General features: G+C 41.1%; 1 protein-coding gene across 2 annotated transcripts; it reads right to left on the bottom strand.

Moving 5' to 3' along the window:
- Positions 1-2385: 2385 nt before the first annotated feature.
- On the bottom strand, positions 2386-16135 carry DCSTAMP (dendrocyte expressed seven transmembrane protein). 2 transcript variants are annotated; one of them, XM_064403622.1, is made up of 4 exons: positions 16070-16135; positions 7619-8681; positions 4197-4517; positions 2386-3513 (listed from the first exon to the last, which is right to left on the bottom strand). In XM_064403622.1, exons 2-4 carry the CDS (start codon positions 8642-8644, stop codon positions 3442-3444), a joined length of 1419 nt encoding a protein of 472 aa, XP_064259692.1. In that variant the 5' UTR covers positions 8645-8681; positions 16070-16135; the 3' UTR covers positions 2386-3441. The 2 variants fall into 2 exon arrangements, with proteins under 2 accessions (XP_064259692.1, XP_064259690.1); XM_064403620.1 differs by lacking the exon at positions 16070-16135 and adding an exon at positions 8801-8960.
- Positions 16136-16540: the final 405 nt, after the last annotated feature.

Below are 16540 nucleotides of genomic sequence, written 5' to 3'. Positions count from 1 at the left end.
ATCCTGTGGTTGAGGGTTATGGTTAGCAGAGAGGCCAAGGAAATAGCTGAACAACTTGCAGAGGAGACAGCTGAACATAAACCCTAGACTTCCTTTGCTCATATGACATAAACAAATGAAAGAAACCAAAAAGAAAATAAGGTCTGGAGAGAATGAGAAGTGTGTCTCTGTGTAATTTCAGGGGAGTGACATACCTGCCTTTTCATCCATACAGCTAAAGAAAGACACTGGGCAGCTGAAGGAATAGGTCTAGTACTGTAGGTCAGAGTACTAGTACTGTTCTGCTGCTGAGGTAAAACTCAATATCTTTGAGGCCTAGAAGGCATATTTAAAAATTATTTTTAAAAAGGTGTAGAATGTGCCATTTTCCATGATAAACCAGGTTTAGGGAGATGGGGAGAGAGCAAACTTATCTCCTTTGCTTGCCATTCAGGTCATGGTCAGCATGCAGGTATGTATGTGCATCATCACAGAAACAAAGTGTGCATTAGTCCACTCAAGTATGTGACTGTTGTCTGAGTGTAATGGTAACAATATCTGTCAGGTGGCACCCTTGAAGCTGGCATAGCATATTCACAAATTAAAACAAGATTTTGCTGTGCATGTCTACTATTTTTCCTGAAATGTGCTGTGTTAAAGTCCATAATCACATAATGGCTTAGGCTGTTGGGCAGCTCTAGAGATATCTACTCCAGCTTTGCTTCTCTGAGGTACTCAGAGTCATGTCTAGTGGCTTTTGAGTATGCCCAAAGCTGGAGATTCCATAACCTCTCTGGGCCTCCCATTCCAATGTTTGACCACTCTCACAGTAAAAAAGTTTTTCTTGTGTTTCAGTGTTATACCAGTCAGCTTCCTGGCCTTTATGTTTGGAAGCAGCTACCAGGGGAAATTGTTCCATCACCTTCCCACAGATTGAGATGAGTCTGACAAATCTGTGGTTTCTCGGATTTTCCTTCTTGCTCTGCTTGAAAATGGGAGTGACATGTGCTTCCTTCCAGTCCTCAGTAATGACTCCTGATCACCAAAACCTTTTACAAAAAATCAAGACACCTTTCAGTGGCATCAACCAGCACCCTCAATACCCATGAATGCCTCTCCTCATGTCTCATGGTGTTTGAGTGCTCCTGTGTGTTTGAGTGCTCTCTAACTACAAGGGGCAATTCTTCCTTGCTCCAGCCTTTCCTTCACGTCTGAGAGGTCTATGGCTAAAGACCAGTTTTACCTGCAAAGACCAAGATAAAGAAATACCTTGGGATTTTCCCTGTCTTCTGTCACTGGTAGTGGGGTCAAGCATCTAGGTAAAATATTTACCAGAACTGAACATGTTGTACAGAACTAGTTACCCAAGAAGGATTGGTTTCTCTCAGCTTGAAGGGTAAACTAAGCAATGTTTAATTCTCCTGACAGGTAGTGGGGAGTGGGGGGAGCATCCACATTCAATATTGGTCGAATTTCCTTAAGTAAATGAAAAATACATACATGGCATTGTCCTGAGAGTGTACTATGGAACTCAAAATCCTAACAGATTTAGGCATCTCTCCCAAACTTTGGCCAGCATCTGAGTTATTTTGATGAACCATTCCCATGGGCTGCAAAACTTTCCTGTGCTTCTCATAGCACAACAGAGTGAAAAGGTAGTCTGAGTGGCAACACCATCAAACAGGCGAGAAACTCCAAACCAAAGTTTTCCTCCTGCATGGTGTTTTGTGGCACTGCTGTCAATCATACTTGCCCCATATTTGGGCTTCTCACCACCTTGTTCTTTGGGATTGAAAGGAGCACATCCAACTCCTGCTAGCAATTAATCAGAACTCTGCCAAAAATATTTAGCTCTTATTGACATGTAACTCTTCCCCTTTCATCTGCAATGATAACAAGAGTGTGATTCTCTTAACAATAGTACCTGGATAGCGATTCTATTCTATGAGTCCAAATTTTGAGCAACCTTCTAATTGCTTCTCTCTCACTAGAATGCTTCTTGCTACTAGTGCTTGACTGTAGCACCTAAAATACAAGCTGACATTCTGCTACTATTCAGGGATGTCCCACTTTAGTAAAAAGGACATGGTCAGGCCTCTCAGAGACATTCAGCACAACCCTCAATAATGCATGACTTTAATCCAGCATTGTTTCCCAGACACAAATTGTGGTCACACCAGCAACCTGAACCACCTGCATGCATGGAGAAGTGAGACTTTGGAAGGCACAAAAAACCCCAATCTTTGTGTTCTTCAGTGGTGTAAGTGCAAAAATAACTTCTGACACTTGATACTGGAGAGTTTTAAGTCTTAATTCATTCAGATAACAGAGACATTGATCAATGGCTGTCCTGAAACCATGCATGTATTATAGAGGAAGAGAGCAGAATTTCCTATTATTCAGACTAAAAAAGGAAGTTGGCTGTGGCTGAAAATCAGAAATACACTCCGTGTTGGGTACATTTTTTAGATGTACATTAAGTCTCTAAAGTTACATAAGTCATTCCTACGTCTTTAGGCATTTTGCATTTGCGCTTGTATCATATGAAGGTCACATCACCAGTGTTGGTTGAATAGGTGAAGTACTTCACTATTGGCTCAGTTTAATTGAATTAAAGTCATTGATGCTTATGCAACATAATTAAGCCCATTTTTGTCTCTTCTGCAAGCTTCCTCAGTCTGCAAGACTTGAAACATTGTTCACCTCTACTTACGTGCCTCACCCTTTAATGACACCTTGTTTGCCCTCACAGCAGCTGATTCCTCTCCATTCTAGCTCTTGTGACCCTTCTCACTTCTACCTGTTACATGACCTCTCATGATTATCAAAGGCGTCGAACAATCTGCACTAGTGATACAGTCTGTGGGTATGTGGAAGTGGGGACTAAGACCAAGTAAGGAATTTTGGGTGGGAGACTAGATAGGAGACTAGAAACTAGGGATGGCAAAGATCCAGGCTGAAGGGCTTGAGGCTTGAGAAATAGATAAAAATGTCTAGAAACATCAAAGTCCAGTTTTTGGCCATCCCAGAAGGCAATGGATGCACAGTCTCTGCTGTGTCTTCTATCTTCAGTGTCTGGCAAACGTGAAGAAGACAAACCTGCTGCTGTCATTACATCTTCTGTTAGCTCAACCCAAAGAGGTTTCTGGTGTAGACCTAAAAGGTCCAAACTATTTTATTTCTTTTAGACAGAATAACAGATCATCCACTATTTTCTCAAGTACCAGATAATGCAAACCACAAACTGAAAAAAAACTGTTAAAGCAATCCAGAGCAATTTGTGGTTGACTGTTCACCATCCACAAGAGAACCTTTTCCAAAACACTGCTGGTCAGCCTTTGAGTGTGAAATTTTTACATTTTACAATTGACATTCTATAGGACAAATGGTGCAAAGCACAGGTGGAACTAAAGAATGTCAGCCATATCCAAAGATTTACTTTGTCTCTTTCACATCATCCTGTCATGCTGCTACACTCCTTTCTTTCTTCCTCACTGCCTCTCTTGCCTTGAGTATTGGAAACAAAAAGTTGACCTGCAAAAACAGAAATATGATCTGTATGATGGTATTACTGAATTAAGATCACCCAGATATTAATACCCTGTATAGTCAGTATTGAAGGCTGTTAAAAAAACAAACTTAAACAATATGTCTGCAGCTTTCTATCTCAATATGCCATAGGTGTGTGTTAGTTGTTTCCTTTAGTGTGTGTGTGCATATACATATATATATATAGGATAAATGTTTTTGCAAGCAAAAGTTCTGTTTCCTAATAGTATATGCAGTCACACTGTGTTTTAAAATATAAATATATCACCTTCCATATTGCTAAGCAATATCAGAACATCTTTCTATACATTTAGGGCTGCTTTTACTGCCTAGCACTTGCTATCTAGATTCAGGAATACTCTAAGTGCCTTTCATATGTTCATGAAAACAAAGTTTCTTCTCTGGAAGACTCTGAATCTAAGAAGTATTTTCTTGCCATCACACAGTCATTTGAGCATATCAATGTCATGTCTGAAGCATGTGTGCTGAAGTGCAGAACAAAACTATTAGATGATCTAATTTCACCATTAGGCAACATGTCTCTGGCTCCTGAGCACTGGGGAAAGTCATTAGCACATAATGGAAGTTAACAGGTGTTTAAGTATTTCCTGGATCTGGCAACCACCCAGTGAGAAGGTTTATTTGTTTCTCCAGAACTCATGGCTTACCGTTCTTGCAAACGTGTTCTTCCCAGTTTTCTCTTGTAGCTTTTTTCTTTTTTTGAGTAATTTTGCATGTAAATAATGTATACGTTTCATCTCGGTATCAGGATAAAAGGAAGTTAACACGAGTATTTTAAGTTGGGTCAGGAGGCCAGAGAATAACCCAAAAATTATTAAGAAGAAGATGATGACTCCAAGCTGAATCCATGTTGTGGAGAGAGCGAGCTCAGGATGAGTGATGCAGTTTTGCTTAACCAAAGAGATCTTGAAAGAATCAGTCTTGGCAATATGCTCTTTCATAGAAATTATATAGCTTCTCTCATTCTTCTGCACAAGAAAAGTGGAAAAAGTTGGTTATAGGACAGATTCCCTCCTTTCTTAATATTTCTTCCACTGGACATTCAGATTTAGAAAGGACTCTAAATCATCTAGACCATCCAGTGTCTATATACAGTATGCTCAAAACAATATATATATTGGTTATTTATAAATGTTTGGGACTCAATTTTCGCAATTTCTCTTGGTGGACAATGTCCAGCACTTTGGACCATTAAAAACTTACCTTCTCTGTGGTTCTGACAGGGAAATATTTAGCTAATCTGGTTATAATGGTTTAGTATTTTTCTACTCCTATGACTCTGCTCAGATGCCCTGTTGGAGGGTCCTTCATTGAGAGAAAAACTGCAGAGCAGAGTGTCTGTCCCTTTGGTTTTGTCTCAGCACATGATCAGCAGTGCTTCCACACCATGGTTGTTCCAAACCAGCCAGAAATCAAACTCCAAATAAGCCTTTCCCCTTCCAGTAACAGAGGGACAAAGGCAGAGACTATGGGTTGAGATAGTAAGTTACTGAAAGCAGCAAGCAATGGAATAAGAGATGCACAGTAACTGCAGCAATATTATTAACAGAAGTACATAAAAAGAGAAGGTGGTTTACCTACAAAAGGTATTCACCATCTCGACTTAGTTCCACGTGGGACAAAGCCAGGATGGTGGCTCTTCCTATGCCCAGTGCCACATGGCTGTCCCCAGAAAAAGACAAGGTGGCAGTCACTCACCACAGCACTCTCTCTGTGCCTGAGCCTGAGAGAGCAGAAAACAATGCCAGACAAACCCCTGAAAGTATGAAAGCATGAAAGTATGAAAGTAAGTATGAAAGTATGATAGTCCTCGCCACACTGCGCCACTGCTTCAGACGCTGGACTCAACTCTGTGCTGCTGTTTCCAGTACTGGCCCAGGCACTACTGACTGCTCCTCCCAGCTCTTCCCAGCTCCACTGAGCTCCTTTCAGCTTAGCTCAGACTAGGCTGGGCTCGGGCTTTCCTCTGCTGCTCTGTTCCCCTCAGCTGCCTCCTGCACCAGTGCTGCTTTCCAGCACCGTGTGCCTGAGTCAAGTCTTGGACAACAGGAGGGCAGTGGGCAGCAGAGGGGCAGGGCTGGTCCTGACAACCGTCCCAATGGAGAGAGGGAGGCAAAAATGTTGCATGTTCAGGGGTACTCGCTCTTTCTTCCCCCTGAAACCACACCTGCAGTGATGTTGTGGGTGGTATGGAACAGCAATCCAGCCGTGCCCACATGGCACTAAGCCCTGTCCCCTCTCTGCAGCCACACAACTGGCCCAGGCAGTGCTATGACCAAAGGCTGTCACACAAAGGCTGCCTGACCTCCTCTTGTAGCTGCCTCTGCTTAGCTGATGATTTTCACTGCTTGTAGATTGAAATGCTCAATACGAAGGGTAAATCAGACATGCTGCGGGGACCATACTATAAGGCAACTTTCTGTTCTGTGAATAAGAGCACTGAATAACCCAGCCTCTTTTCTGATCATGTCAATGGAATAATAAGGTCTTCCTTGTGGCTTTTCTAATCACCCTACAGAGGCCAAGCACTTCTGTTAGATGTTCATTGGAGAAATGAAGTTCCCAAAGCATGCTACCCATCTTCAGTCTGTTAGCCCTTCCTTGACATTATCCTGTTCCAAACTATCTCAGGCCATTTTATCCCTAAACTGAATTGATGTACAGGCAAGGGAAATCTTCATTAGGAACTCAGTATGAAACAGGGGTACTAGTGCATGAAGAACTTTGCTGTTCATGCTAATTAATAAACATCTCAAGTGTCTGAGTCTGTTCCACTCACCCAGCTTCCTTGACTCCCTGAGATCAGCAGCCCTGAGGCTTGATATAACAAATCTGTTGAGATTAAATTTTACATTTTAATGTAATTAGCTTTCCTTGGGGAACTAGAAACAATCTGATAATGGCATTAGTTTTCTGTTTTGAAGAAGCCAAGCAGCTTTCCACATGAGTGAACAATGCACATAAAGAGAGCAAATTCGTAGTACAGGAACCATGAATCAGCCAGACATGGTGCTCAGGATTTCTGTTCATGGAGAGGGGGACTAAGCACCTTTGCCCTGATTTGGGTCACACCCAGGGTAGGTCATAAGAGGGCTGCCTTCAAGGTACAAAGGATAGAAACACAGGCAAAACCACACAGTACAACAGTACACAGCAAATAATGAGTGCACAGCAAATAGTGAATGCACAGCAAATAGTGAATACACAGCAAAGTACACAGTAACAGGCTGACTAGGGTAGTGATCAGTTGGGTCCTTATTATCTTCAGGAATGGACATCCCACAACCAATCTCAGACACTTGTTCGATTGTTTGATCACCTGAAGAGTAAACAAAAAAAATGTATTTCCTTCACTTTGTCCTGATTTTCTCTTCTTCCTGAATGTTGCACCACTGAAACATCACAGAATCATAGAACAATAAATGTTGGAAAAGACCTCCAAGATCATTGATTCCAATCTTTGACCAAACAACACCATTAAAACTTGGTGTCATTAGCATAATGCTCTAACCAGTTGTCCTTGTTTTGAGCATGGGGTTGATCTTGATCGCCTCCAGACTTATCTTCCAACCTAGCCAATCTATGGTCTCTATGCTGCTGCTGCTGCTCCTGCTAGAGCAACCTGCAGATTTTGGCAACAAGACATTATTTTGTGCGTATGAGCCCATGCATACACACGATGAGCTCCTCACACTACTCAGTTAAAGTAAGGTAGGCATCTCTTACATCAGTGTCACAGTGACTTTTGGCTATAAAAATAATGCTTCACAAGTGTCAGTTTTGTGATTTTCCAATTTTAAGCTGGGTTTTTTCATATATATAAATGGAGGAATGAAAATCCTTCTTCCAAAATTTACCGTTCTCTAGAAATATGACAATGCTCTGGAAAGAGCTGTCTGGTTCCATCCAGCCAATGTATCTGTGGAGGCAATGACCTTTTTGAAATGAAATTATATTCCAGGAAAGAATTGATGGCTCATTGTTATATGTTTGCTCTTGCAGCTGCTGAAAATGAAGGGAAATTTTTCAACACTACACTACGAAATATATGGTACTGATAAGTACTTACATTCTGAAAGAGACTGAGTTGAATGTCCAGATCCGGTACTTCTTGGAGATATTTGTTCACAGAAATAATTAACAAATAAAACAAAGAGTCTACTGCAGCAAACAGAAGCCAGATGCAAAGATGAATAATTATAGGGAAAAAAGAACACAGCATTTTTTTCCTGTCCTTTCTTGTGAAGAAGAAGGATGGGATCATCACATAATCTTTTCTTTCTTTTTTGTTAAGTGGCAGAAGACAGGGTCTTTGCTGTTGTTTTTGGTGCTCATCAAATGCAATGAACTGTTTTGTGATATAAGTATTCTTAAATTTGGTAGTATGAGAACCCACAAATTTTTTGATAAAGAGGCCAGTTCCAAAAGAAACTAGAAAAACCCCAAATATAGGCAATACTTTCTGACCTATATAGGGCAGTATAGTCAACATAAAAGATATCTGGTTAGCAATTCTCTGGATTTCTTGCTCTGTGTCATTTAGCTGTTGTTTTAATGCGTCATCTAAAATGGAATAAGATGGTGTGAATTCGTGCTTTAGGACCACTATATCTTTAGGTAGCTCAGCAGGAGGCTTGGCTACCTCATAAACCCATTTTATTGCCTCAATATAATATTTTATCAAGGCAAATTGCTCTTGCTTTAAATGACAGGTTATACTGTCAGCCAGAGCCTTTAAATTGTGAAAAATATTTTGAATGTTGCTGGCCACCACAACACCTGTGCCAGCAGTAATAAGAGCATCCCTGCCATTTTTCAATCCACAAGAAAGGAGGAACAGAACACTAAAACAGCGCAGGCGCTTGAAACAAAAGAGCATGATAGAAAGCAAAATCCAGATGAATCCAGAAATCAGTAAGGGCCCCAAGGAATGGTGTGCCAAGGAGAAGTGCATGCTAAGGAAAAACAGAAAGCTGGAGAGGAAGCCAACTGCAGAGCAAACTGCAAAAAGCTGCATCTGATACTTCCAGCCAGGCTTCCTTTCAGATATAAACATTTCCCATGCAGTCTGAGCTATTGAGATGAATTTTTGCATTTTCTTCTGATTGTTGCTGACACTGCAATGGCTCAAACTAAAAGGAAAGGAAAAGAAAAACATTGTTATTTACAGGGTCACACTAAGGACAATAATGTGCTTTTAACTGACTTTCTGATACTTCTTCACACTGCAAAATCTGCAGGTCTGACTTACATGAGGCTGAACCACCACACGTCTTGTATTTGCAGGGTTCCCTGATGAAGGAAGGAATATGCATCTGACTCCATGTGCTTAGAAGTCTAATTTGTTATTTCATGATACTATATTATATTAAAGAATGCTATACTAAAACTGTACTAAACTATACCAAAGAATACAGAATGGATACAGACAGACAGCTAAAAGATACTAATGAAAAACTTGTGACTGCTTCCAGAGTCCTGAAACAGCTTGACCATGATTGGTCATTAAGTCAAAGCAATTCACATGAAACCAATGAAACAATCACCTGTTGGGTAAACAATCTCCAACCACATTCCAAAGCAACAAAACACGGGAGAAGCAAATGAGATAATATTGTTTTCCTTTTTCTCTGAGGCTTCTCAGTTTCCCAGGAGAAGAAATCCCGGGCAAAGGGATTTTTCCAGAGAATATGACTGCCACACACATGAGACCAAAATATTTGTCCCCAATGTCACAGATATAAATATTGAAGAGGTGACTCTAAAAGGATTTCTATCTTTTGTCCTTTTATGTTTTGCACACTTTGATTTCTCATTAGCTATGCAGAAACAATGGCTGACATGCACATGTTATGGGTGTGTCAGTGTATGTATAAGACACCAGCCTCCTGTAGCACCCACTGCTCCCCACAGGTGCTGGCTTTGCCTTGTAAGCACCAAGAAGGGAAAGAGAGGAGCACAGAAACTTCCCATTGGTAGCCCCACGAAGGGGAGCATGGCTCCATCTGCCGGGAGCACCCAGAGCAGCTGCCAGGGAGGAAGGAGCTGGTAAAGCAGCATGTGCACACTGCTCAGGGATGGGGAATGAAGCACAGCTTCTTCAGGTTAGTACAGAGCAAAGGAGGTGTGCCTCAGAGGCATCATTCTTTCCCTGGGTCTCTCCTGGGATAGCACACCTACAAACTGGTCCACATACAACAAGCTGTCCATGAGCCAGCAGTGTGCCTCATGGCCAAGAAGGCCAGTCCTGGGGTGCATTAAGAAGAGCACTCACAGCAGGTTGAGGGAGGTGATCCTGCCTCTCTGCTCTGCCCTGGTGGCACATCTGGAGTGCTGTGTCCAGTTCTGGGCTCCTCTGTACAAGAGACATGGAGCTCCTGAAACAGGCTCAGTGAAGGGCTATAAAGATGATGAGGGAACTGGAGCAACTCTCTTAGGAGGACAGGCTGAGGGAGCTGGGCCTGTTCAGCCTTCAGAAGAGATCACTGAGAGAGGAATCTCATCAATGTATACAAGGAGCTGAAGGGAAGGTGCCAAGGCTCTTCTCAGTGATGCCAAGCAACAGGACAAGAGCCAATGGGCAGAAACTGATGCACAGGAAGTTCCACCAGAACTTGAAGAAAAACTTCTTTACTCATGTAAGGTCCCCAAAAACCTTGCTCGACACGGCTCTCAGAAGGGCTCACAGTTGTTCATGTAAGATCTGAGTTAGATGCACAGGACAACTATGGACAAGATATTCTCAAGAGGTCAAAACAACTAAAAAACTTTACTGACAACTTTAGAAAATCAGAGAACTTTGTCAAAAGATTTAGTGCAACATTTAATCAATATAAAACACTTCTCAGAGCATTAACTTGGGAAACTCTTAGTCTGTTCAATGTTAAGTTACACAAAAATTCTGAGAAGAAAGAATTAGAAACAGAAAGTCAGAAAATACATAGAAGAGGAGCCTCATAACTACCATTCCTGGATTCCAGTGGTGTGCAGCTGATAGAAATTCCAAGAGGCAGTAGAGTCAAGACATGCTTGCCTCATGTTCCACATTAAACACCCTTGGCCCTTCCCCCAGGAGGCACTTCCAGTCATTTGGGCACTCAGGAGGTGGGTAAGGGGCTCCAGGAGTGGGGTGTGCAGCACTGCCTCCAGTGCCAGTGCCTGGCAGGCACTGCCGGGCTGTGCTGCAGGCTCTAGGGTGGGGGAGGCAGGGCAGGGCACTGCCTCAACAGGGCAAGGCTCCACCTGCCCCTTCCCCACACATGTGCACCCCAAAACTTCTCCAGACATCAATCATTCCAGCCTCTCGTAACTGTGAGGGTGACCAGGCACTGGAAAAGGCTCCCAGAGAGGTGGTGGAATCTCCATCACTGGAGATACTCAAGAACCACCTGGATTCAATCCTGTGCCATGTGCTCTGGGATGATCCTGCCTGAGCAGAGGGGTTGCAGCAGATGACTCACTGTGCTCTCTTCCAGCCATACCATTTTGTGTTTAACCCTTATTAAGCCTAATAGCTTGTGCTTGTCACCATCTGTCCTGTTTACCAGTATGTCCATTATGTAAATTACAGAGTATTTCTGTGATTCTATTCTGTTTGATGGGAGATATTACAATATAATATTTATAGTGCAATTTGTCCAAAGATGCAAGGTCAATTCATATGCATATTAGCATTTTAACATTCTAGAATAAATGAGATACTAATTAAATAAAATAAACAGTGGTAAATTTATCTTAAATAGGGAGCAGTTGTCTTTGTAAAATACATCCTGAAGATATTACTTGTCTTTTGCTTAGCTTGAACACAGCAGGTAGCCAGGAACTAATCTATAATTTTGTACACATACTATATTTTATTAGCATTAGCCTTTATGAATCCTGCTAGCATTCACGGCACCATTTCCCTCTCCTTCTCATTGTAATTAGTTATTAGTTGTGTCATTATCTCCTTTGTGTGCAACAGCAGTTGAATTTATGGGAGCAAGCATCCATCACCAGCTGAGACCTTCTTGTACTGATGTGCTGCTTTTCTTTGGCCTTACTTGGGCTTGAGCCTTTATAGTGCTGAGGACCATTCTGAGAAATTCTGTGGTTTTTGTGTTTAACCACTTTAGCACAAGTGAACTGTGGGCAGTAGGCCCTTAGAGGGGGTTTAATTCCTAGCACTATCACAGGGCCTGGGAAGGCTGAGAAAATTGCTCCCCTCCAGGGCCTAAGTGAACTTAGATGTAAATGAAGTACAAGAGCAATTAACAGCTCCTTCACAGAAGCAAAATTAGTTAGTCAACGCCCTAGAAGTAAGTAGTAGTCACCATGTTTGGGAAGGTGCTGCAAGTGAAATGGGGAGCAGAGTAAGCACAGGAGCCACCTGGCTCCAGCTCTGCTAGGAGCAGAGCTGCCCTTCTGCTTGTGTGGATGGTCTGCTTTGTCATTTTTCTGCTGAAAAACATTTTTAGGAAACATAATCATAAAGTAGATGTTTATATTCCTGAAATCAAGCAGAGCCAGACCTACCAGCCAGCAAACCTTGTCAGCAAATCCTGCACCTCCGTGATCAGACCATTACACAGTATGTGCTGCCACAACTTCTTTGTAGATCTAAGAAAAATTGCCTTGCACAGTGAATACATCTGGCATTTTGTTCTTGATTTAAGACACCTTAACAAAATAAAAAGCAAAAAGGCTAGCATTTATCTAACGCTGTCCAAAACATCTGTGTAAGAAAATAACACATTTTCCGTTTTCTTTAGCAGCACCAATTTCACAGCTGTTCTCAGGCACAATTTTTACATGGTTTTGAGCATTTGTATGTACGACTATGGTGAATTTGGGTTAATGCTTACAAGCATTCAGTAAATGGCTGCAATACGTGACTGGGATTTTGGCATGACTGCATCCTTAGATTTAATAAAAGTACTTCTGGACTGAGAGGCTGGAGACTTGCAAAATATGGGCAGAACTCAAAAAGAATCAAAGAGTCTCCTTTTCTGAGCAGATTCAATGCTGTTGCATGAGATTCCTGCAGTATTCAGAACATGCATGATAGGTTTGTCCTTAATCTGTATGAACGCAGAGCTTTAAGGCAGGAAAGGCATTGTGAAGACACAGTGAATTTTGGAGCCTGTGGGATGGATGCTCAGGTGTCTCTCCATGGTCATTGAAAGTCACAAAAGGAGCATCCTCATACCCTCAAGAGCCCATCACTAAGCTTAAATTTTTCCAGGGTAAGAGTCAGGCTCACAGTGTGCTTTTCTGTGGCTTGTCTGACATCTCAGTTTTCCCCACATAAGGCATCAGCAACAGGTATAGATATTCAGAGTTGAGTACAGGAGAACCACTCGAAGGATGAAAACTCTCAACCTAAAAAAATGTTTGGAAGGTGCACATTCTTGTATTACAGGAACTTATATCACAGCTGTGAATGCTTGGGAAAGAAAAATAATACTCTGGCTTAGAAGTAGAAATAAATTGTTAGCTTCACTAAAGAGGCTAATTCAGAACTTAAAGAAATAATACACTTTGAGAGCTTTCTGGAATGATTCTTCTAAAAAACATAAATCACAAAAGCTTCCTGAAGCTGTTTGGTGCAGTTAGAAATTGTAACAGGAGACTGACATGAACAAAATCTTCATTTCAATTGCAGTCTGAAGCAAAGTACTTTTTCTCCTGTCCTGTAACATGAACTAAGGTGGGGGCTGCTGCCATTATTTATGTAGCATAAGGAAAGAATGACTCTTGGAAAGCTATTTCTTGCTCTGAACTGCCAATTTCTTTCCACCATAGTTTCTAGTGATGAAAAACTCCCCATCCCACAGAGGGGAGCTGGAAATTCTTGTGCTCTAGTTCTGCTTCTGTAACTGATTTTTTAGTTGGGTCCAAGGGGAACCTCTCTGTGCTTTAGCTTCTCTCTCTAGGAAATATTTACTCAGCTCTGAAAGCATGATATTCTTCTACCATATGGCATGCTGGCAGGAGTAATTATAAAAACAAATTCTCCAAAGGAGCTTCTCTGGCAAGGAGGTTGGGCCACACTTCTTAAGACTTGCAATGTACTGAATTTAATGCAACCTATTTAAAAGGCATTTTTCTAATTTCATTTCAAAATAAACAAGAAAAATTTAAAAGCATTTGAAGGTCCTGTTTGTGTTATTTCAGATATGGCTACAGATTTGAGGAAGCAGAAGATAAGTACAAAGCATCAAGAGTCCCTAGAAAATATCTTCCAGTTCAGCCATGAGCTCTGTGCTAGAGCTGTGAAATTTTTTAAGAGTATGTGTTTATTTATGTATGATTTCTTCCCTGCCTTCTGTGGAGACTCCTCCATATTCATCCTCCAAGTAGTTGTGGCTGCTTCTGCTACCAGTTCAGTCCTGTCCTAGTCCCTTGCTCACCCTGCAGCTGATGATGGCTTGCTACAGATAGAATGGAATAGAACAGGGCAATTGAGCTGGAAGGGGCCAACAACAATCATTTAGTCCAACTGCTATAGATTGAAACTGTAAATATTTGCAGAGAATATTTGTGAAATCTTTTCTAAATAGGCTATTGCTTGCTTAGAGGTGAACAGCAGGTCTACATGTCTAGTATATGGATTAGTCACCCATGCAAACAGCTTGCCAATTTTTATATAAAGGAAGAAGCAGGTATCTCCTAAAAATATATAGTGAGTAAAAGAATGGGATTTAATAAATAATTAAGGTTTTTTGACAAAGACACAGCTGACTTGACAATGCATGACAAAAAGAGTCAGATCTCTAAGTCTACTTTCTATTTTGGTCCAGACCTAAGTCAGGCAAAGCCTGGGGACTACAAGTGCCATTGATCTAGGACTGAAGAGTACTACCTAGTTTTTGCACCTTTGCACCAAGTCTGATATAACTTTCTCTGCACAGCACTGTTGTCTAGGCTGATTTCAGGTGGAATATGGAAGTTTGGAAGGCCCTTTGCCCAGAACAGTGTGCAGGAGCCTTATACATAAAAACAAAATCTTATTAAGAGAAACATTAGGTCCCATTGATGCCCAGCTTCACAATGATCTTTGCCTTGCTTCAGCTACACAATGATCTTTGCCTCACAAATCCTGTCAGGATTTTATGCAGGAATTAAAGAATAGAAAGCGCACAATAAGATTTTAAAAACAAATATTTCCTTTTTTGGCAATTTCAGGAGCCTTGTTTTCTAGCCTGAATCAGTTACGTTGAAATGCAAGAAAATTACTTCCCTTTTTTGGATACCGTCAAAAAATCCAGTGCTGAACTATGGCATAATAAAAACAAAAGTACAGGAGGGGGTCCCACACTATTTCCTTTGGTCAATGCAGGGCATTCAACAGAGAAATAACAGCCCAATGAAAAATCCAGCAACATTACTGCAGCTATACCCAGGGCTTTATTTACACACTCACAATTTCTCAACTTCCCATTATTTGCTTTTAACTGCATGAGGAAAGGAAGTAAATGGTACTAAACACAGTAAACAGAAGACATGTCTAAAATATCCAATCACGTATGTACACATAGGAACTTGAAATACTAAACAACACAGCAATGCAAATATAACAATTTATACACAAGGAAAAACAAAAATAGCAACTGAGTGAGATATCTTTCTCTTCATGTATTGAAAATAGCTTGGGATAATTCTGAACACTGCAAGGTATTACAAGTTCTTTAGGACCCCACAAATTGATTAAATGTCATCTATATGAGATGTCTATAGCACTGGAGGTTGGACTCGATGATCTTTAAAAAGGGTTCTTCTAACCCAAGCCTTCTGTGATTCTGTGATGTCCACATCTGAGCTGTCTGTATGCCAATGAAGAGAAGAGGGCAGTCACCCAGAACCATTACTTTAGACCTGTTCTAGAAGTCCACCCTCACAGAAGATGGATTGCATTCTATGAGAATTTTAGTTCAACTGTAAAAAGTGTCTGGGTTACTCAGACAGAGCTATCCAAAGCTATCCAAAGCCTGGGAAGATGAACCTCTCCCTGTGCTCCCCAGCTGCCAGCACAGGTTGTATTTCACTAAGCTGGGCACTCAGAAGGACTCAGAAAATATGTTGTGGGCACCCACAGAAAATGGATAGATATGGAAGGGACATAGAACAAGAAATCAAATTTTCTCACAACTGTAAGGGCTGTGTTAGGAAGCTTTGATGCAACAAGCCCACAGATATGTTCGTCCCTTAAAACACAGGAAGGAATGCAGGCCCAGTTTGGGAAACCCAAATGGTAATTTGCCTATTGTCAAAAACTCTACAAAACACAGAAAATTCTAGTGTGAGGGAAGGAAGGGAACATATGAGATTACACAGCCCTGTCCTGCACAAAATAGCTCTACACATACTTCTTGGGAGAGTTTAGGAGTAAATTGTTTCACAAACTTTAGGAATGGACCCTCCAATCAGTAAGGTGATAATAGTTAGCTAACTTAAATCAAGTCCTTTTACCTTAGAACAGCTAGCTCAGCCCATGATTACTTCCAAAGTTCCTTGATATTAACCTTAAAGTGTTACTTACAGGCACTCCCGTAAAGCACTTGAAGGTTCTTCCTAGTGCTGTGTGTCTCTTGACTTTGGTGGGGAACTGAGACAGACAGTAGTAAAAAATCTCACATGAGTAATTTTTTTCTATACCCTCCCTCAATGAGTCAGACACACTACAATTTTGAAATTGTTCTGGTTTTGACAAAGATTCATGAGGAAGTAACTTATGCACAAGACCAGAATAGTATATAATTTGCAAGTGCCACTTTATACCTTTTTTTCTGGCAGGGTAATAGATATCAGGAAATGAGTTCAGGGCCCAAATTTCAACCATTTAATATTATGCTGAGTAATGCCTTAGGTCTAGAACATTTTAGCTATTCTGGTACTTCCTTTGAAACTTTCAGCAATTCAGTACCCAAATAAATTTAAAGCTCTAATAATTTTCACCCCAAAAATGTTCCAACTGAGATCTGTGCAAATACTTTTGTAGACATTCTGTCAG

The sequence above is a fragment of the Passer domesticus genome, chromosome 1, assembly GCF_036417665.1.
Source record: "Passer domesticus isolate bPasDom1 chromosome 1, bPasDom1.hap1, whole genome shotgun sequence".
Classification (NCBI taxonomy): domain Eukaryota; kingdom Metazoa; phylum Chordata; class Aves; order Passeriformes; family Passeridae; genus Passer; species Passer domesticus.
Note: the sequence above shows the minus strand (reverse complement) of the source record. Positions and strands in the feature narration are given on the sequence as shown.